This window comes from Pyrgilauda ruficollis, unplaced genomic scaffold (assembly GCF_017590135.1).
Source record: "Pyrgilauda ruficollis isolate IOZ18807 unplaced genomic scaffold, ASM1759013v1 scaffold11, whole genome shotgun sequence".
NCBI classification, from domain to species: domain Eukaryota; kingdom Metazoa; phylum Chordata; class Aves; order Passeriformes; family Passeridae; genus Pyrgilauda; species Pyrgilauda ruficollis.
In genome coordinates this window covers 561965-587822 of record NW_024509210.1, presented here as the reverse complement: position 1 = coordinate 587822, position 25858 = coordinate 561965, and the positions used below count along the sequence as shown (strand labels likewise).

Below are 25858 nucleotides of genomic sequence, written 5' to 3'. Positions count from 1 at the left end.
AATTGCTGCAAGCTGGGTTTAGAAGCAGTTTTGTCTGTCTTTTGTGGGGATTTTATTACTTTTATCTGGAGTCAAAGCTGTATTTATGACCTTTTTTTATGCCTTCTGTCACAGCTGAGAGCACCAGCTCCATCAGAAATCCCTGACACCAAGGGAGCATCTGCATAACCCAGTGAGCAAAACCAACAAAACCAGCTGCCTTTCGGAGAAATCTAAATTAGTATTTCTCCTCTGCTTGGTTTGTTCTGCACTGGAGCATTTTCTGCATCAGCTGCTGCCCATGTTGGAGCCCGGGAAAAGCCAGGTAAGCACGCTCTGCTCCCAGGAACCCCCTTATCCACCAGCTATGGGGTAATTCCAACCACTTTGGAAAGGGAAAGGAGGGAGAATTGCCCTTCAGAGTCCCTGTCTGCCACCCAGGTGAAGTTGTGTTGCTGAAGAAAGGAAACACCAAGGTGACAGAGCCAGCTGTATTTTTTAGAGCTTTGTTTTCCTGCCTTCCCAAGTTCATTCCCATAGGCAGAGCTGCTCCCAAAGCCTGGTGTTCCTGGAAAAGCTGCTGGCAGCTCACCTGGAGGGGTTTTACAGCCAGCCTTGCTCAAGCTGGGGACAAAACCTCTCCCTGCCCCTCTGCACTGAGGTCAGGACCTGTGAAAAGCAATTTCCAAGATGCACAAAGCAGAGTCCAACCTGGCTTCAGGTCTGTGCCAGGCCTTTTTCCTGTTCTAACTGGATTCTTGCCATTTCAAATAGATATTTTTATTTTCCTCCAGCATTAAAAGTTCTGTCACATCTCTCTCAGATTGAAGCCTGGGAAGCAACACTGGGTGCATCCACATTTGATCTTTTCAGAGTTATTTGAGCAATCCCACAGGTACCAGCCATCCTCCTTGGGAACACAGTATCCCCATCCAAAGGCCCAAAGCTTGGGCAGCAGGAATTCTCTTCCAAGGCTGGAGAAGCAGCTCTGATTCATCTGTGACCTTCTCACAACAGAATTGGCTCTCGCAGGCCATGAATGGGACAAAACCTTGAGTTTGCTCCATGCAAGGTGGCTCCTCTCCCTTCCAGAGGTCCCTTTGCATGCTCTCAATTCTCAATTTTCATGGACACCAACATTAGGAGAGGCCTGCCCAGCTCAGGGAGCCCCATCCCACCCATCTCCAAAATCCCAGAGATATTCTGATTGCTTTCCAGTCCAGCTGAATGTATTCGCATTTAAACCTTGCTGCTTGATAAACTGCCAAAAAAATCTGAGCTCCCAGGGAGCATATTTATTTACAATTCAGAATTTATACATAAATTGCACGGCATCTGAAGGGGGTTTTTTCCTCCCAAACATACAAATCAGCAATTAAAATATTTAGAATGTGCCATTTCTAGCCAATGCCCAGGGCTGTGTGTTATCTCACAGTTGTAATTTGTTGCTGGGTGCTGGAGAGGCTTCAGCAATTTCCAGCTGCACGAAGCTTGGGGAGAAGTTTGGCTGCTTTCAGAGCAGGGGAAATAAAAGCAGAATATGACCTAAGTGTTGCTAGCAAGGTTTGCCAGGAAGGGTGGACATCTCCTTTGAGAGAGCCTTAGCAGAAAGCTGGGCTGGAGCTGCCTGAGAAGCCACTTTTCCCAGGGGGAAAACGACACCTGACACCTTGCCAGAGCTGGAACTCCCTCGAAGAACTGACAGAACATCAGGGCAAGTCCAGGATGGTGGCACTGCCCACAGCAAGGGAGGTCAGGAAGCCCTGGAGGGTGGATGGCGTTTTTATGGAGTTCAGTTTGTCCAGCAAGACCATCCCAAGGCACCCCATCCACAGCAGGAATCTGATGGGATGGGAAGAGCACTCAGAAAGGAGAAGGCGCCTCCACCACCACCCACACCAGAGCTGACCTAAAAGAGGGAAGGAATTCCTCCTTGGGAGGGTGGGCAGGCCCTGGCACAGGGTGCCCAGAGCAGCTGTGGCTGCCCCTGGATCCCTGGCAGTGCCCAAGGCCAGGCTGGACAGGGTTTGGAGCAGCCTGGGACAGTGGAAGGTGTCCCTGCCACGGCAGGGATGGGATTTAAGGTCCCTTCCCACCCAAACCCATCTGGGGTTCTACTCTGGAGTGGTGGTGTGAGTTTTTATTTAAAGAAACACCGTTTTCACCAGACATTTGAAGGTTCAAGTCTGGCCACAGCTGGAAAGGGTTTGTTTAAAAACAGTCACTCAAAATGAGTGTATTCCCCATCCCTCACTCTGCAGGCAGCTCAGAGGACTGGGCTGGCAGAGCTCTCTTGGAGCAGCAGACTGCAACACACCAAAAAGTGCCAGGGTCCCAGCTTCATTTAAAAAATAATAAAAATAAAATAAACACTTGAAAGGACAAAAGATACCCCTCACACCTATGTCGAAGTGACACAGGTCTGCTTAAAGTACTATTTTTACTATTTTTCCATTCTTTTCTATTAAATATTGACTCTGTTTGTGGTTAGCAGTCACACATCCCAAACCAAACACCACTGCCCTGCATCACAGACCCTTTTTTGTTCACATTTGGCCTCATGGGGCGAGATACAGCTCCACCACCCACCTGAATTTAGGACAGCTTGGCAGCCCCCCTGAACTCCAACAGCAGGATTTTGCTGCCTGGATCCAAACCCAAACCCTCAGGGAAGTTCACGTTTAGCCCAGGCAGAGGGGCCAAGCCTCATGATTTGAGTCTGAACTATTTGTAGCCTCCTGAAGGAGGAATGAGCCTCTGAGCTGGGCTCCAGCAAGCTCCCCTACCCCAAAACCCAGCCCTGCACCAGCCCCTGCCTCGACAACCCCGACCCTTCCAGCTCAAGGCCCCCCATGAGCAAAGCCAAACCCAGCCAACAGACCACCCAGCAACCCACTGGGCAAAGGAGGCAGCAAAAAGAACAAGGCTTGGGGAAATATTTTCAGAAACCCAGCCCCTGGCCAGCACTATTTTGGGTTCTGAGCACTTTGAGGCTGCTGGAGCAGAGGTGTGGAAGTCTCCACCAGGAGCTGTCTGTATTTAATGGGGCAGGGGGGCACTTTGGCACCTCTGCAATTTGTGTAGGTGAGTAATTCTTCCTGTACCTAGGAGATGGAGGAGCTGGCCACCCATTCCCAGCTCAGGACTTTCTTTTCCCAGGAATGCTCAGCACCCTCTGGTTGTTTCTCGAGGTTCTTTGGGTCACAAGAGCCTTTTTAAATTCCTTTTGCAGTTTCCCATAGCCACCTCCCACACTTCATCCCTAAGGTGGTTTGGGACGGGCCACACATTCCTGATCTTCTCCAGGCACCTCTGCCTGAGCAAGAACAAAGTCAAACCTGACTTGCTTTTCCTGCCCCAGGGAAAGTCAGGGACAGGGACTTCTGCCAAGGGCATGGAGTGACAGGACAAGAAATGGCTTTAAAGTGACAGAGGGCAGGTCTATATCAGATATTGGAAGGAATTGTTCCCTGGCAGGGTGGGCAGGCCCTGGCACAGGGTGCCCAGAGCAGCTGTGGCTGCCCCTGAATCCCTGGCAGTGCCCAAGGCCAGGCTGGACAGGGTTTGGAGCAGCCTGGGACAGTGGAAGGTGTCCCTGCCATGGCAGGGGTGGCACTGGATGGGCTTTCAGATCCTTTCCAGCCCAACCCATCCTGTGATTCAATTTCTCAATGAATTCATAAACCAGGGACTTACAAAGCCCACTCAGGACATCAAAGCCTATCCCAGCCACTATTTCTTCCCTGAATCCCTTGTAAAAGTTCAGTACCAGTTTTATAAACTTTGATGCCCAAATGACAGCAAGATTTCCCAAGGGCTTTTCTGCCATCCCACAAGATGATAAAACACACCTGAATTCAATGTGGAAATATTCCACAAATGCCTGCATCCACCAGGCTGACACAGGAGGTATGAAATGGGCTTTGATGAAAAGCACAAGTGGAAAAAAGCAAAAGCTACATGGAAGGAAACAAGTCACAAACTATTTGCTCTTGCCTCCCCAGCTAGCCAAAGCTCAGAAGAGGTAAAAGACTCAGCTTAGTGGTTAGGCCTGGCTTTACAAGTCCCAACCTGCTGTTTGGAAAAATCTCATTTTCCTCCCCGGTCTCCCAGCAGAGGAAAAATCTACAAGGCCCAACAACACCTTTTTAATTTTGTTAAAAGCACATTTATATCTAAAAATAAAGCCTCATTCCTGTCTAGCTCTCCTGCCCAGACTTGCCCAGTTCTCCATGCAAATTATTCCCATTTCTCTTATCAGTGCCCTCATATCCCCAGATCAATACCACTTTTCCTACCTCCCCCATCTGCCCCCACCCACAAACTGGAGCAGTGGCCTTGACCCCATTTTCTTTACACCTGCACCCAGCCACTGGGGCATTTCCTTCTCCCCAGCAGCTCTCCCTTTCCAGGTAGGATATATTAAATATATCTATTAGGAAATATTAGGATTTATGCTGTAGGCAGCCAGGCAGGCTGGGGCACTCTGAGTTCATGCCACCCTTGTGCAGGGTGTCCTTCCAAAGCAAACAAATACCTGTGCAAGTCCTTGCCTTTCCCATCCCATTTATTTGTACTGAAACAGAAAGAAAAAGGAAAAAAAAAACACAAGGCTTTTCTCCTGCACACACAGAAGCCACAAAAAGGTGCTGCAAAATAACCACATCTGGCCTTTAAGTGTAATTATTTGCCTTGGGAGCTTTGGTTTCAGCTGGGAGAGAGGTTTAAGTCTATTATTTTAAGGAGTCCTAACAGCATTAGAGGACTTACTGTCAGTGATTTGTACAGTAAATCCAATTACTGCTTTTCACTTCTGTTCAGTGTAAACCATTACTATCAGAACGTTCTGGTTTTTTGAATGCACTTAAAGGAGAAATAAGAGCTGGAAGTGCCCAGGGCCAGGTTGGATGGGGCTTGGAGCAGCCTGGGAGAGTGGAAGGTGTCCCTGTCCATGGAAGAAGATGAGCCTTAGGGTTCCTTCCAACCCAAACCAGTCTGGGGTTCTGTAACATTTTGCAGAAAGGATTTTCTTTTTTAAGCTGCACTACGGGAATCTTAACACCTGTGACTTCAAGGTTTGCCTTCATACTTAATGGGAGGACTTTGTTTTATAAATTTACAACTTCATTTCTAAAGCACCTGGTATTTTTAGGCCCGTGATGCCCCTGCTTTTCCCTAAGACCAGGTGGAGGTCACAGTCTCAGTGTCAAGAAACTGCACAGACAGAAGTCAGGAAGCAGGTTGGGAAATTGCTCAGCAGAACTAAAAATGTTGGAATGTAATTTCCAATTAAACTTCCCAAGTGTTTGGGTCTGATGACACCTTTTGAAGAATTTTTTTGCCAAAGGGGAGGTCACGCCAGCAGGGACAGGATTCAAACATTTCTCATGTCAAAACACATTTGCAGGAGCACTGTTGCCACCAGCTCCAGTTTGAAATCACTTCGTTGCAATGCACTTATTTTTGGACACGGATTTTAGGAGCCAATGCTGAGCAGAGAAATGGGGAATGAGGGCATTTCCTGAGCTTGCTGGCTCCCACTTTGCTGTGTTCAGGTGCAGGACCCTGTTCCTGTGCTGTGGTTATTCAGGCTGGCATTGTACACCCACTATTTATATTGCTGTTATCCAGAGGCATTGGAGAAACACCTGAGACTGAAGGAGCTCTAAGCACAGCTTTACAAAAGTCATTTCTGGAGCAGCAGTGTCAATATTTGATCCATATGCCAACATCAGCCTTACACAAACACAGGTCGTATCAAACTATCCTAAATCAAAGGAATACTCACAACCACAGATTTATCTTGAAGCCACAGGCACACAAAACTTTTCTAATTAATTCAGTTTTCTTTGGCAGCAGCAGGATCCAGCCCCCTTTGGGCACAACTGCTGCTTCTCCGTGGCACAAACAAACCCAAAATATCTCAGCCACAACAAGGAAAATCTGGCAAGTCTGGAGAGTCCCAAGCTTGAGAGAAAGGGGTGCAGAAACCCAATTTGTGCCTGTTTTTAAAAATAATTTAATTTTTTTTTTTAGCCTAGTATCAGTTTTGGAATTAGGACCAAGTGCTTTTCATATCTCTAAATACCAATACACACAGGCTGTTTACTCCACTATAAATTCCTTTTCAGCCTAGCGGCAGCTCTCTGGCAGGGTATGAGTCAGGCTGCTGAAGCACAGGATTGTTTTTGGAAAGCATTAAGACTTCAATTGAGTTGTTCCTAATTACAGAGCACAGTGGCATTGCAGCATGCAGATTTATTCAGGGGGAAAGGGAGAACTGTGATGTTTAGAGAGCTATAATGAGCTGCAGTGGTGTTTAACAACCTCTCTCTGTACACACACAAAACCCTCCTCAGTAACTGACACACATCCCTCTAAATCTGTAGCTAACTTGGGAAAATTCAAAGTTTTTTGGCAACATCCCATTTCTTGCCCAACTTCCAGCAGTCCCTGCAGTGGGAATGTCACCGAGCACAGGCCTGGATCACAGCAGGGTCTGTCTCCAGGATGTCTCCACCAAGCACAGCAAACACAGCACTCAGGAGAAGCTCTCAGCATCACCATTTTCATGTTTTTCCATGGCTGGGCTCTGATCCTGCTCCTCATGACACCAAGGATATTTTTATTTGCTTTATTGCTACACTAAAGGACAGCTGCTGATCCCCAGCAGAGCTTGGCACAGCCAGAGATTTGCCATAAACCCCTTGCTGGACGTCCTGGAAAACTTCCTGCAGCACTTCCAGGGAAAGCTGGAGGATCAGGCTCCCATTAGGGGGTTTGTGGCAGTAAATAAATAACACAAAGGGGTAACATCCCCTCAAGTGTCATTTTTCCTGAGCTGGAAGTGCTTTTCCCTAATCCCACCTGGCAGGCTGAGGTAAACCCTGGAGGAGGCAACCCACTGCTGCTGTGATTGTGGAGAAGGAAACAATCCTGTTCTACTGCTCTTGGGGCTGCTCCTCAAGAGGCTTTCAAGGAAACATGAGCACAAATCACTTCTCTCTTGATCACTTCTCTTCTGAGCAAAATCCGTGGCAGAGAGGGGAAGACAGGGAAGGAAAACATCACAGCTGCTCTTCCTACACAATCTCAAAAAATGGTGCTGAAATTCCAACCCCTCTGGCATCAGAGGGGCTTTCCATGTCCATGTGTGTTGTCATGCTTCCCTCTGTCTTGGTTTGAAAGAGAGGTGTCTGCTAAGGAAGGCAGGAGCCTCCCTTGAAATAGAGAATGCAAACCCCTCTCTCTGAATTGTTATAATTTTGAAATTAAGGGGCTCTCAGGCAAACATGGGAGCAGAAATAACACTTCTTTATTAGGGAAATAAAAACACAAATGCAACAGTACAAAAAAGAAAACAAACCAGTGACACAGTCAGAATCTGACCTGTCCCCCTGTGTGTCAGGGTGGTGGCACAGTCCCAGGGATTGGCTGCGGAAGAGAATGAACAGAAGAGAACTGCCCCAGCTCTGACACACAGCCTAAGACACCCTTACACCTCTGGGTCAGCCCACAGCTGGTTTCTACACCAAAATGGGGCTTTCCATCCCAAAATGCCCTATTTCCATGCCATGGCCATCTGCATTTCATCCCCTCTTGCAGACAGATCATCAGAGTCCCATTGCCTGCACTCGGGTAACACCTGACATTTCCCCCAGAGAGACTTTTCATTGCTTTTTTGAGTGCTGATGTGTGACATCTGATTTTATGGAGCTGGTTTGCTCCTCCAACTGTCACAATTCCAGGGCAGAAACATTTAATTGGTCACTGAATGATTTCAGCTCATTTTCCTGTGCAGTCTGCAGTGCCCAGTGGCACACTGGGGCCTTCAGTCTGAAATCCTGTGTCCCAGTGATCAAATCCCAGCAGTCCCTTAGGACAGGACTGGGTGGCATGCTAAAGACAGAAAAATCCCTTTGACAAGGAAAAAAATCCATTGCCACATTTTGCTAGAATTTGAAATATAGAGGATTCTTAGAACTTTCGGTTTGTGAATTAAAACATAGAATTAAACACAAGATTTGATCTGAAATTTTGGAAAATACTTCTAACCTTAAGCATTAGAAATGAGAATGTAGATTTACAGTTTAAAATAAAAACATGTTAAACTAAATAGAAGAAAGTTTAGAGTTTCAGAATACAGTATGTAAGTTTGTGTATTATAATTAACTAAAAATGTTTATATTGTAACATGAGTCTATAAGATGAAATATTTAAAGATTAAGTAAAAAATATAAATATTTTTGTTGATAGTGTTTTATTAGTTAATAAATTTTCAAGTTTTGTAACTAGAAGTCCTGTGACCTTCTGAATCATATAATTCATATTCATATAAAATCATATAACACAAGCTGAATTTTATATAATTCATATAAAATCATATAAGGTGAGTTGAACTCACCTTTCTTACCTACAAAAAAGATTTTAAAAATTAATTACGTTATCTGAAACAACTCAGAAGTCTCATCTCTAACTCGTTCCAAATTCTTTCACAAATCCTCACGACATCTGCCCCTCACTCCCAAGCTCTGCCCTGGAGATCAGGAGAAGCAGCAGATCCCAAACTGTGCTCAGAGAGAGAAGCTTGTAACTGCTTGGGAAGGGCTTGTTTGGGGGTTTTACCTTCTCTGAATGTGCTCCAAAACCTGCCCTTGAACCCCGAAATCCTGCAGCAAGGTGGAGAGCGGAGGGCAGAGGTTTCCTTGGGAGCAATCCCGTGTTTGGGCTGGGAAATGGGAGCTGCTCCCTGGTGAGAAGGGAGGAAGGAGTGAGATGCTGCTCTCCAGGAGGGATCCGGGCCCTGCCACCTCCCCGCTCAGGGACACCTCGTGCTGGTAAAGCTGAGCAAACACAGGGATGGCACTTTTCCCAAACCTGAAGCGTCAGCAACACCTCATTATAAATGCTTCATTTAGCAGGGCTGCAAATGAAGCCCAGGACTGCATCCATGTGCTGGGGGTCAGCTCTGGGATGGAAAACCGTGGCTCCAGCTCTGAGCTCAGAGGCAGCCAGAGCAGGATGCAATTCCAGGGGTGGATCCCCAGGCTGGGATCCTAAACTTGCACATCACACGAGAAAAATGGCTCAGTGGTGAGCACGGTGGTGCTGCTGGTTTGACTTGATGGTCATAAAGGGCTTTTCCAAACTTCACTATCCTGTAATTCCATGAAATCTCTCTGCTAAAGTACCTGTGGTACTCCATTTCATCCCTGTGAGGGTCCAGAAGGATTTTGGAAAGAGCCAAACATTCAATTCAGCTGTTGCATCACCAGACGTGACACAAGCACCACTGTATGTTGCTTTTTGGTTTGGTTTTTTTTGTGTTTTTTTTTTTGTATATGTTGCTTTTTGGTTTGTTGTTTTTTTTTTTTGTTTTGTTTCGGTTTTTTTGTTTTTTGTTTTTGTTAAAGTTGGGATTGAAGTGTTTGAGATGATATTTTGTGTTTAGACTTCAGTGTTTATTATTTTTTTATATATATCATAGTTTCATAAGGTGTGAGTTTCGCAGGACTTTATTAATGACATATAAAATTGTTTACTATTTTTTATAAGGATTTTTGAGGTTGAACTATTTAATTAAGAAATTATGCTTGAATTATTTTTATTTTTAACTTAATACTTAATTATTTCAAGTTTGTAATTTGGACTTTTTTAGCTAATTACATGATATTACTTAAACTTATGAAGAAGAAGGTGAAGAAGAAGAATTAGTTATTGTTTTAAAACTTTTATTTTGTTTTACATGTGTTGTTATATTCTAAAACTTCAAACTTTAAGTTTTTTACTTTGTGATATTACATACTCTTATTTAAGAGTATATATACTCTTAAATATGAGTATTAAGTATAATATGAAGATTTATCGTAATCTTCATGTTACTAATTAATTTTGGAAGCTTTTTCTACGGCCTCAGGTCAAACATAGTATTGGGATGCTCAGAGGTTGGAAGCCACCCCTTGCAGAGGTTCGTGGCTTCTGGATTTATTCACAGATTCTGGATTTATTCTGGGTGCAACAAAGCCCCCCCAAAACCTGCCCTGGGCTTCTTTGCTTGGATAACGTTTTTGCAGCAATTTCTGCCAACCCACAGCTTTGCTTAGGCCACCAAGAGGAATTTCTCCACCAAAAGGGATTTCTCACTCCCACCATCATCCTCCAGCAAACCCAAGCCTCCCGTAAAGCCCAAGAGCGTCAGAAGGCTGGGGATGGATCAGGTGGGGAAGGTCTCAGCAGGGAGCAAACCAGCATCAGCATGACCCCAGCCCTTAAACTGGGATCTGGCCGTGGTGCCCTGCATTTATTTGGGGAAAGCTGGGCCTGGAGGGTGCTGTCTGAGGCAGCTATCTGGTCAAAGGCCTGCGGGGAGCTGGCAGATAGGGCAGGTTAACGTTTAACCCACGGGACTGTAAAGCAGCCCGGGGCTGCTGAACCTTTGGAGTTTGATATGATGATTAGGGAATAACCGCAGTGACACGTCGCAAACTCCCCACAAGCCAGGAGACCTCTTTCCCGGGGGGCCATCTCCAAAATCGCTCAGGTAGGCAGCTGCTCGGAGGTTTGGGGCTGTGGGAGGGAGTGGGTGTGCTAATGGGGGCTGCTGCTGGGGCTGGGAAGGAGCAGATCCATCGGGAGCCTCCCAGCCCACGGTGCCCAGCATCGGACTCAGCCCCGGAGCTGCCCCGCTCCAGCAGGGCTGGGCAGGGGGCCGGGACCCCTGGCTGGCCCCACACAGCCCCGCAGCGCTGGTGCTGAGGTTGGGATGGGCAGGGTGGGCGCAGAGGGGCTCCTCGGGGGGCTCAGTGCGGTTTTTACCTGGCAAAGCTGTGGAAAGAGGGGGTTCTGTGCTTCTCCTCCGCGCCTGGAAAGCGAGGCCAGACCAGGCGGACCGGGAGGAGGGATTTTCCCTGCCATAATTCGCTCTGGATTTGTTAAAGCGCAACTTTCTGAGGCTTAATCATTAGAGATCTTTCCAGCCGACTTGGTGTCTCTCCTTCTCTTTGCCAGAGATCAGTCTCCCTAGCCAAGGCAGTCTCTGCTCCCAAAACCCCCTCAGTTTTCCCTAATCCAGGAATAGTTTCTGCCCAGCACAGAATGCTCCTCCCAAGCTCTTTCCCTTGGTGGAACAGGAGTTTTGGGTGGGAGCAGGCAGGGAAGGAAGGATGGTTTCAAAGTGGGGATGCAAATAAACGCTAGGGAAGGAGGCTGGGCTCAGCATCACTGAGTGGCTTTTGGGGGCATTTTGTGTGCATTTGGTGACAGAGCTGCAAAAGCAGTGCCCAAGAGGAAAGGGATTCCAAAGGGAGAAGCTGATGCCCGAGCAAAAGATCTGCTGGATTAGGCATGAAATATCTCCTCCAGGCTCATGCGCTGCAGCACCTTCACGCTGCTCCAAATTTACCCTGTTTTCCTGCAAATGTCTGTGAGTTCCCACTCTGTGTGGAGCCACCAGAGCTGGAAAACAACCCCCCACCCTGGGAAGCCGAGGGACGAAAGCCTTGTGCTGCATTGCTCAATCGGACTCCGTCCCCCAGTGTGTGAGGAGCTGGGGTAGCTCACAAGGCTTCCCATTTTGGGGAAGAAAATGAAGCATGCTTGGTGTTTATGGATGGATAGAAAGGAATATTTATTGCTTGGAGCCTGGAGGAAGGGGGAAAAATCCCCAAAATATTGATAACGTAGAGGAAAATAGTTTCTCTATTTGGGTTATTAGGGCAAAGGGTGAATATCACTGTCCAGTCCTTCCAAAGGTTGTTATTCTTCAGGAGGAGCAGTTGCACTGAGGGGATACCAAACAAAATGGCCTTAATTAGATGTGTCCGAGTGGCTCAGCACAGTCAGGTCTCTATTGATCCTGTGGGATAAACATGAGTTTGTTATCTCCTTCATGGAAATGGGATCCAGTTGCCCTCACATACCCTCTCAGCAAAAATCCTAGCATGGGACACATCCCTTGGCTGAAGAAAGAGTCTTCCTTTTCCAAATAACCCAAAAGTGAAGCAAAATTTTCCACAATTTTTGGGATAAATGCTGCTGGATTCATCTTGCTCCTGGATGGATGGAGCAAAGCCAGAGGATGTGCTGTAGGAGGTGTGAGGGAGCCACATGTAGTCATATAGAGGTGGTATCGTAACAGGTTTGTTTCTTGTTGATGGGGGCTTGCAAGGTATGAAAGGACCTTTTCTTGCCTTGGCACTTCAAAGTTTCAGCAGAAACCTAAAATAAATGAGAGTGGAGAGTGGAAAACCAGACCCAGTGATACTCTGATAGAAGGTAAAAGCAGAACCTTCCTTTTCTTGATGCTGTGACCAGGATAAGTTGGTGCTGTTGTCAAAATTTCATCACAAATGGGGATGAAATAGGAAATATGGATAGTTTGCACTTCCAAAGGTGTTAATTTCGGTTTAAACTTCTGAACAAAATGCTACTTCCCTCTCTCCTTTTTTGTTTTTCCCTTTTCTTTCTCTCATGGTGGCCCTTGTTAATGATAATCCATTTTAAGGGCAAATCCCCAAAATTGGTTGACTTCCAGAACTATTATTTCTATTAAGTGTGGCTGGGTTGATTCTTTTTTAAAGTAGCTGAAAGCACTGCCTGAATTTGCTGCAGTCATTCACATTTTCCATCAGCAGCCACGGAAGGGGGGTTTTCCCCTGTGAGGGTGGATTTGCTAATTGATTCCTGGCTCAGGGAACAAAGAAGGAGAGAAAGTAATCGTGTTTCCTCTGGGTGACAGGAATTCTCCTCCCTTAAAGTAAAAAAAAATATCCCAGCACACTGGCACTGCTGCAAGGACTGGGGCTGGTGCCTGCAGTAAGGGGAAAGGGCTGGAATTCCACAAGTTTCAGAAATAAAACATCCCCCGTGATTTGTATCCTGGAAATCATCTGGATGCACTGATGGACACATGGATGTGGCACCTGGGGACGTGGTTTGGTGGTGGGTTAATGGTTGGATGTGATGATCTGAGAGGGCTTTTCCAACTTAAATAATTCTGTGATTCTATGAGATGGACCCTTGGGTGGCAGAGGTGGAAAAGGGCCCTGTCCAAAAAAGAGTTTAGATATTTAACTCGAAGAAGGCAGGAAGGAAGGAGGGAGAGAAGAAGTGCTTGGAAAACTGCAGGGTGGAAAGCCTGTTTTCCTGGGCTTGGGATTTGTTGGGTTGGGATTCATTCCTCAAAGAAAAGACAGGTTTGCTGTTCCATCCCGGAGAAACCCCACTGATGGGGGAAAGCCCTTCAGCTTGTCAATTACCTGTGAATGACGTTGGGTGGCAATTAGTAGGTGAGAATTGGCTGCTCAGAGTGGGGCTACCAAACCACACCGGGGTTGTCCACAGCCCAGTCTTGGCCTCCTTTGGAATAGGGAGTGGGGCTTGAAGGTTCCTTTGGGATCAGGAGTGGAGGCTCGCAGGGGCTGGTGCTACCCTGGGGTGGAGGGTTCCAGCTGGACCCCACTCCCAGCAGGACCAGCTCCACAGCTCCAGGCGAGTCCATTCCTGAGGATGGGCATCCTGCCCCCTCCATGGGGCAGGCTTGTGTCCATGCGTCAGGAAGTCCAGACTGCAGTCTTGGCCTCCTTTGGAATCATGGATGGGGCCTTGCAGATTCCTTCGGGATCAGGAGTGGAGGTTTGCAGGGGCTGGTGCTACCCTGGGGTGAGGGTCTCCAGCTGGACCCCACTCCCAGCAGGACCAGCTCCACAGCTCCAGGTGAGTCCGTTCTTGAGGAAGGGCATTCTGCCCCTCTTCCATGGGGCAGGGTTTTTTCCTTGGGGCTTTCTCCAAAGGCAGGAATGTGTGGAAGCACCAGGCACAGATTAAAGCCAGGTCTTTGTGAGGAGCCCCCCCAGAGCCCGGGTTTTGCAGCAGGCTGTGGTTAATACTTCATTGCAACCTTGAATGCTCTTGCTCCCTAATTCCAAGTGGATTGCTTCAGCATATCCTGGAGTGCACCAGTGTCTAGACATACTGGTCTAGAGCTGAAATCTTTGCAGGATGCCTTACGAGAAGAGCCCAGAAGAGCTCGGCTGTCTTATCTAATAAGGCAGAAGGCAGAGAGGGATATTGCTGCCGCTGGAAAGGCATCAGCCAGGGAGATGCTCTGTTCCCATCCATCCGCCAGCCCCGAGGCTTGTGCTCACTGCTCAGCGTGAAATCACCCCCGGGGGGAGAGAGACCTTCCTGGAAATGCCTCCTCCCTGCAGGAGAGGATGCGTGCCCTTAAAGGATCCACGTTCAAGTGCATCCAAAGCAGCAGCCCTGCAGGAATCCAGCCCGGCAGCGCTCAAGTCCAGCTCTCAGGGCTGAGAGAGACCCACCGAGAGCTGCAATTTGATCCCTCAATTCCCTGATGAAGCCAGGATGCTCCAAAAGCAGAATATAAGGGGCCAGATTTGCAGTGTGACAGAGCTTTCCCCTATAGGATGGACATGGGGTGTCTCTGCCCAGGCAGGGGAGGGTGCAAAACCAGCCTGGATTTTAGCTGGGCTTTTTTTTTTTTTTTTTGAACGTTCACTTTCTGCAGCAGCCTGGGAAAGGCTCCAAGTGGTTTTTGCACAGCAGTGTGCTAATCCTGCCCCGTGCCTGCTGAACGCCAGCTCCGGAGGGGGCTGCAGGCACAGACACCACAAACATCAGCAGAGTTTTGTTGCTGCCCTCAGAAGGGCAAAACAAACCCATAACTGGGCTCCAGCTGATGCAGAAAACACTCATTTGGGAATTAGAGACATGAGAGAGGTGTGCACTGGATGATCCATGTCCCAGCCTCTGCATGTTGGTAGTAATTAAAACACTGGAGAACCTGGTAGCATGGGAAAAATAAAAATAAAATCAGAAGAGCCTGATCAACCTCTGCATTAAATAGATCTGAAATCTGGCATTACAGAGGTGCCTCTGTTTGCCAGTGTTGGAGTCACAGTCTCTGGATCTCAGTGTGGCAGAGCCTGAGTGACACAAGACTGAGATCCTCCAAATTCCTGGGTTTGTTCCCCATTTTTGGTGCTGGGAATAATCCATTTTCAATTGAAAGCAGCTGTTGAAGACTTCAGGGCACACAGGCATAGCAGCACAGGGCAGGTAATGGCCAAAAACAAAGTGGGCTGCCCCAAACATTGGCTCCTCCCTCAGTGAACCGCAAAAGCAGCTGATAAAAATGAGGTTGATGTTAAAAGCTGGGTGGAAAAGGTTTTTTCTGTCATTTCTGCCAAACCATGACACGCTCAGAAAATCAGCTATAACCAGATAGATTGCACTTCTTTACCTGCATTTCTTTACATGCAGTGCTCACTTTATGTGTGCCAAGGGACTGCTTGCAGGGGGATTGTTTAGGGTCTCCTCCTGAAAATCTGGCAGTGCCAGGGGGATTGTTTAGGGTCTCCTCCCAAAGATCTGGCAGTAGCAGGGAGATTGTTTAGGGTCTTCTCCTGAAAATCTGGCAGTAGCAGGGGCATTTAGGGTCTTCTCCTGAAAACCTAGCAATAGCAGGGGGATTGTTTAGGGTCTCCTGTTTCTGTCATTTCTGCCAAACCATGACATGCTCCGAAAATCAGCTATAACCAGATAGATTGCACTTCTTTACCTGCATTTCTTTACATGCAGTGTTCACTTTATGTGTGCCAAGGGACTGCTTGCAGGGGGATTGTTTAGGGTCTCCTCCCAAAGATCTGGCAGTAGCAGGGGGATTGTTTAGGGTCTCCTCCTGAAAACCTAGCAATAGCAGGGGGATTGTTTAGGGTCTCCTGAAAATGTGGCAATAGCAGGGGGATTGTTTAGGGTCTCCTCCTGAAAATCTGGCAGTAGCAGGGGGATTTAGGGTCTCCTCCCAAAATCTGGCAGTAGCTCGGGGTGCAGGCACAGCAATCCACCTTCCTACCACCTTCCTGCTGCTCTGGATTTCCCTTCTGCCCAGCATCCCCACCAGGGTGCCTCATCCCCCTCACCCCCAGTCCACCCTTCCCAGCCCCTTTTGGCCCTGTTTGCTCTCCAGGCAAGCCTGGCAGACACCACCTTTCCTTGCCTCCACCTTTCTGCGATAAAATGCAATTTTAGGCAATAACAACCATGCTGGATGACAGAATTTAGCATTTTCCTGCATGGAGTCCTAGGTGCCACTGGCCCCCAGCTCTGGCTACAAGGACCTGAGGAGGGAACTGGGCTTGTTCTGGCTGCTGTTCAGTGTCAGGCTGAGGCTTCAAGCTCAGCCTTGCACCTACAGACCCTGCTTTTGTGCCTGGAGCACATAAATGAATTTTGGGCAAGCTCAAAGCTCAGCATTCAGGGAAAACAGGGAATCACCAGTAGTGAATCCATGTTGTTAATGTCCCTTTCCCAGGGTGCAGCCCAAGTCAGATTCAGATTCCAGTTTTATCATGTTTTCAGCCCAAACCCAACCCAAACCAAAAAATCTTGAATTAGCCAGACCTAAAACTGCAGCTCTGAATCAAAATGTCTGAAGCAACCTTGGGTTCTCCTGTGTTCTTTATTCTCAAATAAAGAACAAAAAGGCCAAATCTGGGGCTAGGTCCTGTTTCTCACGGAGTGCTGGGCATGGCTGGTACAAGGTTTCCTTCCCAGTGTCAGCACCACATGAGGCCTGAAGGACTCATTGTTGTGTACTCAGTGCAGGAGTACTTAGGCACTTAAATATTTTTATCTCCTGAGGCACCACCAAAAGGCTACAAATTCCCTCTGCCTCTCCCCAGGATGTGACTGTGGGTTTAAATGCTTTTTATTTCCATTCAGCAAGGAGGACATTTCTGCTTTTTCCATGGTCTCTGCTGTTCTGTTTTGGTTTTATCTCCGAAATAACTGATTTAGGAAGAGCGACCCTCTAAACTTTCTCAAGAGGGTGGACTTTCTCCTCCCAGCTGTATTAATTGATTTAATTTATCTTAAATTTGATTGCAGTGAGCACCCCTAATTAACCTGATTTTTTGCTGATAATCACTCCCAATGGAATCAAATCACAAATCCGGGGATGGATTGACCGGCACACAGAAAGAAGCCGCCCTCCGTGCGTTAATTCAGCGAACGGGATATAATTTGATCCAGGTAGGAATTCACGGTCCCATCCTTTTGTGCTTCATCCTGAAGCTTCACTGGGGGCGTGAGCAGCCAATCCATGCTCCTGAATCACTCCTTGCTCGTTCCTTTTCACTCTGTTTCTCTCTCACATCCGTGCTGACCATCACTGCCTTGTTTTTCACAAAGCAGGGTCTTATTCCTCAAGGAATTCCTTGCTTGATGGGAAATTACAATTAAGGTTGGGGTAGGACAACCCTGAGCACTGCTAAATGTTGGGAAAGGTTGGGACTGGTGTCTCAAAACCAAAGAAAACCCAGAGAGCAAAGTTTCAGAAGAGGGATGAGGTGGGAAGTCCAGCACGTCACCTTTTGCGCAGATCCTTGCACAGGTACATGGGAGGCAGATGCCTCACCTGCTCCAAGGTTTGCTCCCAGTTTATGATCCAAGGTCTCCAAGATCCAAACCTCCCGTGGTTAGGGCAGGTGGAGCCTGGCATGACCTTCAAACCCACCTGAGAAAGCCTTTCTTGGCTACCATGACCAAAACAAGCTCAGCCTTGGAAAGCACTGGGCACTGCCACAACCGGCCTTGCATCCTGGAAGAAGGGACTGGAAACACTGGATTTTGGGCGAGTGGAGGCTGTGAACCTTGCCTTGTTTTGCATGGCACTAGAGGGCACAACAGCCCCAAGCACAACCTGAGATTCTTGGGAAAAAGCACATTCCAGGGCCAGGCCAGCAGCTGGGTTTGCCCTTTCTGCTGTACGTGACCCATAAGATAAGGGACTCCTGTATGTCTTAGATTTACAGTGGCTTTCTTAGCATCACAGGGGTTGGGGGGTTCCTTAAGCCCATCTCATTCCTGCCCCGTGCCATGGGCAGGGACACCTTCCACTGGTCCAGGTTAATATACTCATCTAGCAAAAAGAGACAAAAAGGAAATAGTGACTGGCCTTCACCTCTTTGAATATTGTTTGGGGCCAAGATTTGCTCTCTGGCAGAAGGACCTCCTGGGTGGGCAGGTGTGATCCTCAGACTGGATGAAAATCAAGACAAGTTATAAATTTTGCAAGTGTTCCATTACCCAGCCCACAACTAACACACAGCCCACGGAGATTCCCCTGCCAGAGCCAGGAGGATTTCCATTTTCCAGGGAGTTACTGACTGTCTGCACTTGGACTTCTGAAGTATCCCAGCCTTGGCAGCAGGACACTGCTGAATTCACGAGGAGCTGAAGGGAAGGAGGGTGTCTTCCTCAAGGGTCATTCCCAGAGACAGGGTTGGTTTGATCCATGTTTAAAAATCAATAGCTGAACCTTTCTTTTCTTCTCCTCCACGGCAGGAAAATGGGCAGAGGAAATATGGGGGACCACCACCGGGCTGGGACGGCCCTCCACCAGAGAGGGGCTGTGAGATCTTCATTGGGAAACTGCCCCGAGACCTCTTTGAGGATGAACTTATCCCCCTCTGCGAAAAGGTGAGGCTTGGTGGCAGCTGATCAGTTACTGATGGTCAGAGCTGCATTTCAGGGCTGAACTGAGCTGATTCCTGGCCAGGCTGGGCAGGACTTGGAGCAGTCTGGTCCATGGAAGGTGTCCAGGCCCATGGAACTTTAAAATTCCAGTCTTCTCCAAATACTCCCACCTTGCTGACAAATCTCTCTAATTTGGCAGATTGGCAAAATCTACGAGATGAGGATGATGATGGACTTCAATGGCAACAACAGGGGCTACGCCTTTGTGACCTTCTCCAATAAACAGGAGGCCAAGAATGCAATAAAGACACTCAATAATTATGAAATCAGGTAAGCAGGGCAAAAACACCTTCAAAGGAACTTTAAATTATATGTATCAGTCTGTTTTGGCATGTGAGTGATATTTTTCCTGGCAGTCCAGAGCAAGATTATTTAGATCCCTGTGTTTTGAGGGGAAATCTCCTCCTGTCTCCCTGTGCAGTCACTGCTCATTAAAACCAACATCTTTCACAGGAAATTTCTTCTTCACAATTAAAAAAGAAAAAAAAAAAAAAGAAAATAAAAGAAAACCAAAAACAACAACAAAATCTATCAGAACATTGGGAAAAAATGTTCTGTTTTGGATCAAATTAACTTTCCCCTAACCAGCGCTGTTTATTATGTTCCCCTCAGGTTGTTTGTTGTTGATTTATTCTATTCACAGTCTCCCTCGTGACAGATTGTGCAGATATGTTCTGGTAGATGGAGTAATTGCAAAAAATGGTGAAATAGGATGGAAACCAATTGGCAAAATAATGACATTTCCTATGAAGGAAAGGAACAGAAAAAGCCCTCATGTTTGAGGGAACAAAACACCCAGAAATCAACAACAGATGGGCCCATTAATACGTGTTGGTTGGATTTCAACCATGCTAAATGTTTTTTGCCAGTCCAAAGTGGGATGAGTTGATACCTTCGCTTAAAAACCTTTTGAGATAAACCATTCTGGCAACTGTATGGCTTTTTTAATTAAAAAAAAAAACCTATGGGTTGTGAACTGCTTTGAGCAGATCAAGGCATATGGAGGTCTTGGAGATGTCCTTTGTAGCAGAGGTTAGAAGGTCTTGGGGATCAGGCTTCATCCACCTCCACCTTCTCCACTTCCTACCTTGGTTCCAAGGACTCCTCTAAAGAAGTTTTGCACTTCTCCGGCCTATAAGAGATACTTGGACCCCAAAAAGGTGAAAAAAGGAAGTTTTTATTTTGGGGTCTGCACAAAAGTTGGCATTGGTGAGCCCTCAAATGGTGCCTCTCCATGACAAAGGATTTTCTTCCCCCAAAACCTTAGTCATGAGGTGAATGGGAAGCCACAAGCCACTGGTGACAACACAAGGACCTGGGTTGGGGGGGTGCAGTTGCCTGGTGGCAGCAAGAGGGAGAACCTCAAGTTGGAAAAGCAAAATTTGGCTTTGGTTTCTCCCTCAAATCCTTCATTTCAGCTGTGCTGCCTGACTCTGTTGTCAGATTTAGCAGAGTGGCAGCTTTTGCACCGAGCAAGGCCACTGGAATATCCCAAAGAGCAGCTGATACCAAAGCCTTGTGCTTGGCCTTGCGTTTTGGGACAGAGAGGGGCTTTGCTTTAACCTTCCCCTCTCTTGGCTCCTGGCTCCTGACAAAGCAGCTCCATTGTTCCAGGAACGGGAGACTCCTGGGCGTGTGTGCCAGCGTGGACAACTGCCGCCTGTTCGTGGGGGGCATCCCCAAAACCAAGAAGAGGGAGGAAATCCTGGCAGAGATGAAGAAGGTCACGGACGGCGTCGTGGACGTCATCGTCTACCCCAGCGCAGCCGATAAAACCAAAAACAGGGGCTTTGCCTTCGTGGAGTACGAGAGCCACCGGGCAGCGGCCATGGCCAGGAGGAAGCTGCTCCCAGGTCAGCAGGGATGGCGAGGGGTGGCTTTGTCACTTTTGCACCAGTACAACCCAGGAACAGGAGGGAGGCAGTATTGTAGAAAGAGCAAAGAAGGCTTTATTCACGAGAACCGCGCGGTTTTTATAGAGTGACACGATAGGTTTTATTTGATTGGCTGACTAACAAAAACATCTTCCTCGCACACTGTGCTTGAGAAGAGCAGAAAGACGAAGTAGGAAAACACCACCTGCAGATTGTTTACACTTAACAAGTTATCATGTCCTTACAACTCATTAAAGCTGTTGTGAGAAGCGCTTGCTGTTCCTCTCTCTCCGTCCCATGGCATCCACATGGCTTCACCTCAGGGGTGTGGTGACAACATCCAGGAATCCAAGGAAGTGGATGTGGCTGGGTTTTCTGCCCTCAGAGAGAAGTTTTCTGCTAGAGACACCCAGAGCAGGAGATCTCCCAACACACCATGGGGTGTGGGATTCACTGCAGCTCCTGCTGCAGCACCGTGCTGATGATCCATGGTCATCCTTCAGGAGCTTGGGCTTATTGGAAATCCAGCCAGATGGGTTTGGCTGTGTGTATCCATGCAGCTCTGCTGTAGGATGTGCTTGGCCCTGTGCTTGGGTTAAGCATAAAACAGAGACTCTTCTTTAGCCTCTCAGGGAGTGTTGGTTTTTCCAGCTTTTACAGAGATGGGGCAACTGAGAGGGGTTTTAAAAGATTTTATTCCATTATTAGTCTCGATAAAAAAGTGAGACATAAGAAATATAAAACCTAACACCATTCCATCAGAAACTAACCTATTTCCTAGTTGCAATACCTTATAAATATTTTTTCAACCTGTTAGCTGTTATTACACAATACTACTGTTACTTCTAACACTAATCATTTATATTTTTACCCCAAATAGCATTACTACAATACATCTTTCACAGTTCTAATTCTCTAAAATATCTAGTCTTTTTACATATTTTAAAACTTATTACATATTTTAAAACTTATTAAAACTTGTTTCTAGTTCAATCTCTCAACTTTATCATCTCTATTCCATGACCTTCCTAAGTCAACACACCTTATCTCAGTGTTTACATACAGATGTACAAAACTGTGTAAACGTTCTATCAAGTTTTTAAAATTCTTTACAAATCCATTTCTCACAAGGGAGAATCACTCAGGAAATCATCCAAGAGCAGATTCAGGCTGGAGCATGGACTGAAAATTGATATTTTGGCCAAAAAAAAAACTGGAATGAGGAATTGCTTAAGAGTGCATCTATGAAATTCAGCACTGGGAGACAGCCAAAGACCATTGTGAAGGAGAGAGAGGTTTAGCAGGTATTAGGTGAAGAAGTCACTTAACATTAAGTGCTTTTGCAGGGATTTCATCAATTTTCTCTTGCTTTCTTATGCTCCTGCACTGCTTTGTTGAACACACTGGCTGCTGGAAGCATCCAGCAAACCTTGGGGTTTGAGATTTGTTCAGAACCACCTTCTTTCACCTGTTTTATACATGAAATACCCTGCATCACTTCATTTTTTTTTCTTATTATGTAAAAAAATGAGCATGATTTTGAGCACTGAAATTGCTTTTCTACAGGGAGATGTGTCACACTGACAATTTTGCCTTTTATTCTGCATTTTCTTCTTCAGTTTAAGCATCTCCCTGATGGTGGGAGCACATTCTGTTCTCCAGCACGACTTTCCCATGGTTTTTATGTGGAAAAGGAAGGCAGAAACAGGCAAAGCACTTGAAATCCTGAGCAAAGACAGCAAGACAGATGGAAGGAACTCAGAGTCCTGAGCAGACATGTGCAATGCATGAGGGGTTTCCAGTTCAGGGACATCTCAGTAAACAATTTAGGGAATTCCAAAGGCCTGAGCAGGAGCCAGAGTCTTCTGAACCTCAAGCATAAGGCAGGAACTGGAAAAAAGTTTCAAGCCAGAGCTGAATGTGTCTCCAGCTGATGTGAGATGGAATATCATTATCAGATGCTTCCTTTAAACTGAACCTCATTGCTTTTTTGAGGGAGCTCTGTAGAGAAAGTGCTCAAAAATTGAGTTTTCATTTAAAAATTTAAATTTTCTCCTGTCTCTGGCTAAACAAGAGGGTGGAGATAGACTGATTTTCAGCAAGAGGCACCAAGCTGAGCTCCTTGCTGCAAGTCAATCAGTTCATTATTTCCACCCTTGAACTGAAAACAGCAATTCAGGAAGGGGCACAGAACAGCCTCGCTCCACAAATCCCAGCTCATTCCCGAGGGATTCCAAGGGAGCAGCACCTTCCTATTTAGTTTGATCATTTACACTTCCAAAAAGCCTCCAAATTCTATCCTCACCCTCTCATTTCGGAGCTCCCACCCCCTCTTAAATGGGTTGTCCAAGCAGAGATGCCTTTTTAGAGTGTTTTGCAGGATTTTCTTTGTCCTCTCAGCTGCAAATGTGTGGTTTAGGTCACTCAAAGAATCACCAGCAAGGTCTGGGCAAAAGCAGGTTTAAATAAATTTGTGACAGGGTTTGATAGCAAGAGTCACTCTATTACTTATTATACAGATAAAGCAGACCAGAAAATATCAGATTAAAGCAACTAAAGAAATATCAGACAAAGCAATCAGATTACTCTGATTAATATCAGATTAGAATGATTTATGTGGAGACCAGGGAGGCAAAAAGGTGAGGAGGGAAAAAGTGAAGGATTCCAAGTGTTGAGTCCCAGCAGAAAAAACCCCCTTGCCAATCTCAGCTTCAGACTGGCTCAACAATTTAGGTCTAAATGGTTTATTATTCATAACAATATCTAATCATTGTTTATTATTCATAGCAATATCCAATCAACACTAGCAGTTCTTAATAAACTGACCAATTTAGCACCTCTAAACCAATTCAATAGAATTTTCTGTAAGTTCAACAGAACCATAAATCGGAATTTACTAAAATTTAATGGCAAATCTAAAATGGCAACCTTGGTAATACACATGCATGCAGATAGACAGAAATATGGACTTCTGAAAATTCCCTGGAGTTCAGTGAAATTCTCACATCAGGTGCTTTTGAATCTGGAGCTAAGCCTCGAGGAGTAGGGACACCAACCCAACTGCAACATCAGCATTCAGCAAAGTGAATTGTTTGCTTTTTTCCTTCCCTGCCCCTCAGCAGCTCAGTCCAGTGTACACAGTCCCTGGGTTTATCCTCCACACCTGTCGCCGTGATATTTTCTGAAAAATCTCTTCGCCAGGATTTCTTCTCCTGGGAAGTTGAGAAGCCTCAGAGAAAAATGTAAATAATAATTATCTGATTCTCTTCTCCTGTATTTGGCAGCTTTGGAATGTGGTCTGGAGATTGTTTACCAACAGGTGCATGTACCATTGGCTCCATGTGAATTGTTTTAACTTAATGGCCAACCAATGGCCAGCTGTGTCAAGGCTCTGAGGAGTCACGAGTTTTTATTCATTCTTGTTAAACCTTCTGATGGATCCTTTTCTCTATAGTTTAGTATAGTTTTAGTATAGCATTCTTTAGTATCATATCATATCGAATCAGTCTTCTGAGAACATGGAGTTAGATTCATCTCTTCCCTCAGCCTGGGGATCCTCACAAAGACCACATGCACCCACACCCTGTTTTATGCATCAGGACTTTTTGTGTCCCTCCTTTCTTCTGCTGCAGCTTCCCCCAAACGAACTCAAACACACACAGAGATGTCCTTGCTTTTGCTGTTTCATTCCATCCCACTGGGATGGCAGGATCCCAAGTTTGCCGGCCAAAAGGGATTTTTATAAGTGCATTAAAATACTTCCCTTTAGGGAGCACTCCAGGAAATGCAATCTTAAAGTGAATTATTCCATATTTTCACTTCTTTCAGTTCCGGAGGCTCCAAAGGTACTTGCAGGAGGCCATTCCGAGTGTGCCCATCTGCCTTTGGAAAGGCAGAGCTAGGAAGGCTTTTTTGGATCCTGTCTGTAGAATTTGGCCTGTTCTGCTGTGAGACAGAGCGTGAGCAGGAGCGAGAGGAAGCACAGCCCCCCAGCACTGACCATGCCTGTTCCTTTAAAGGAAGGATCCAGCTGTGGGGACACCCCATCGCCGTGGACTGGGCAGAGCCAGAGGTGGAGGTGGATGAGGACACCATGTCCTCAGTGAAGATCCTCTACGTGAGGAACCTCATGCTCTCGACCACTGAGGAGACCATAGAGAAGGAGTTCAACAGCATCAAACCAGGTAGGAGCCCGCTGGTGCTGCGCCTCCTCAACCACTGCTGCAAATGGAAATGTTTCTGCCTTCCTAAAATGCCACAAGGGATAAAAATAGCTGTGTTTTTCTGCTGAGAAATGTTCGTGTGAAATGCCACAAAAATTGTCGTGGGGCTGAAGGCTCCCACCCAAAATGCCATCCCGTTAAAGGCTGCTTAATTCCCAGCTACAGCCACCATGAAGGAGGGTGATTGGCAACTGGAAGAGACCCAAAATGCTGCATGGGGTTGCCCTGTGTCATCAAAATGCTTTGGAATCACTTAGTCTTTCTTAAAAAGAGTTGGTGAAGCAGCTGGGTGACTTCAGCATTCTTCTGTGGCAAGGGACGGTGATAAAAATAGAGTGATTTAATACAACTCCTTTTTATCTGATCTATCTAAATTCTGAACTCATTTTCATACATCCCCCCCAGTCCTCATGTAAATTGGTGAATAATTAGTGCTTTCCATTTAATTTAATATTCCTTTGTGGCATATCTTACATGCACTTAGGGTGAGATTTTTCAAAAAAAGCGGGGAGATTAGTTGGGAATAAAAATCCTGCTGGCTTTCAAAGGAGATTTTACTTCTGAGTTGCTCCAGCTTTAGGAAATTCCACCCAAAACCAACAAAGTAAAAATAACCCGTTTCTGCAGCTCTGCAAGCCACACAGTCCATTAGGCATTAGGAGCTGATGCTTGGCAATGTGAAATCTCCTTTCATCTCACTCCTGTTAGCTTCCTTCTATTAATTTTTTAAAATACACTGCAGAGCTTCAGTTTTCTTCCTCTGACTTCTCATTTCATGGCTTTTTCTGGGCTAGGATGAAAGGTCTTCATGAGTTTTCCTTGTGTCCTTGCAGCATTTCTGGCTCATACTTTTAGCCACCATCGAGCTGTTGCAGAACCCATATTTCACTCCTGAGTTAAATTTATGTTATCCCACTCTCTGAACTGTTTCCTTCTTTTATTTACCCAGTTCTGCTCCCGAGCTTTGAACAAGCTCACACTCCCCAGAAACACATTTGTGGCCTTTTGACGCCTTGGTAACACTCATCTGCTTTGCTCCTAAGAAGTTTTCCACTATAACAACACAAGTTCTGCATCATCTTTCATTTTCCTTTTATCATTTCAGCGTTCATGTTGGATTTTTTTTTTTTTAAGGGACAGCTTTGATTTTGGGGGCTAAAATCAGGAATGGGTGCATTAGAGCAGCAAAACTTCCAGCTTTGGGGAGAGAAAATGCAGTTTAAG

At 46.3% G+C, this 25858-nt stretch overlaps 1 protein-coding gene across 1 annotated transcript in view; it reads left to right on the top strand.

Annotated features, from left to right (window-relative positions):
- The window catches only part of A1CF (APOBEC1 complementation factor), a 44688-nt gene that overhangs the window by 7022 nt on the left and 11808 nt on the right, over window positions 1–25858 (top strand). The window contains exons 2-5 of the mRNA XM_041476351.1: window positions 18346–18480; window positions 18677–18807; window positions 20152–20390; window positions 24431–24595. Of these exons, the coding sequence (XP_041332285.1) occupies window positions 18346–18480; window positions 18677–18807; window positions 20152–20390; window positions 24431–24595 (670 nt within the window). The remainder of the gene's footprint in view (window positions 1–18345; window positions 18481–18676; window positions 18808–20151; window positions 20391–24430; window positions 24596–25858) is intronic.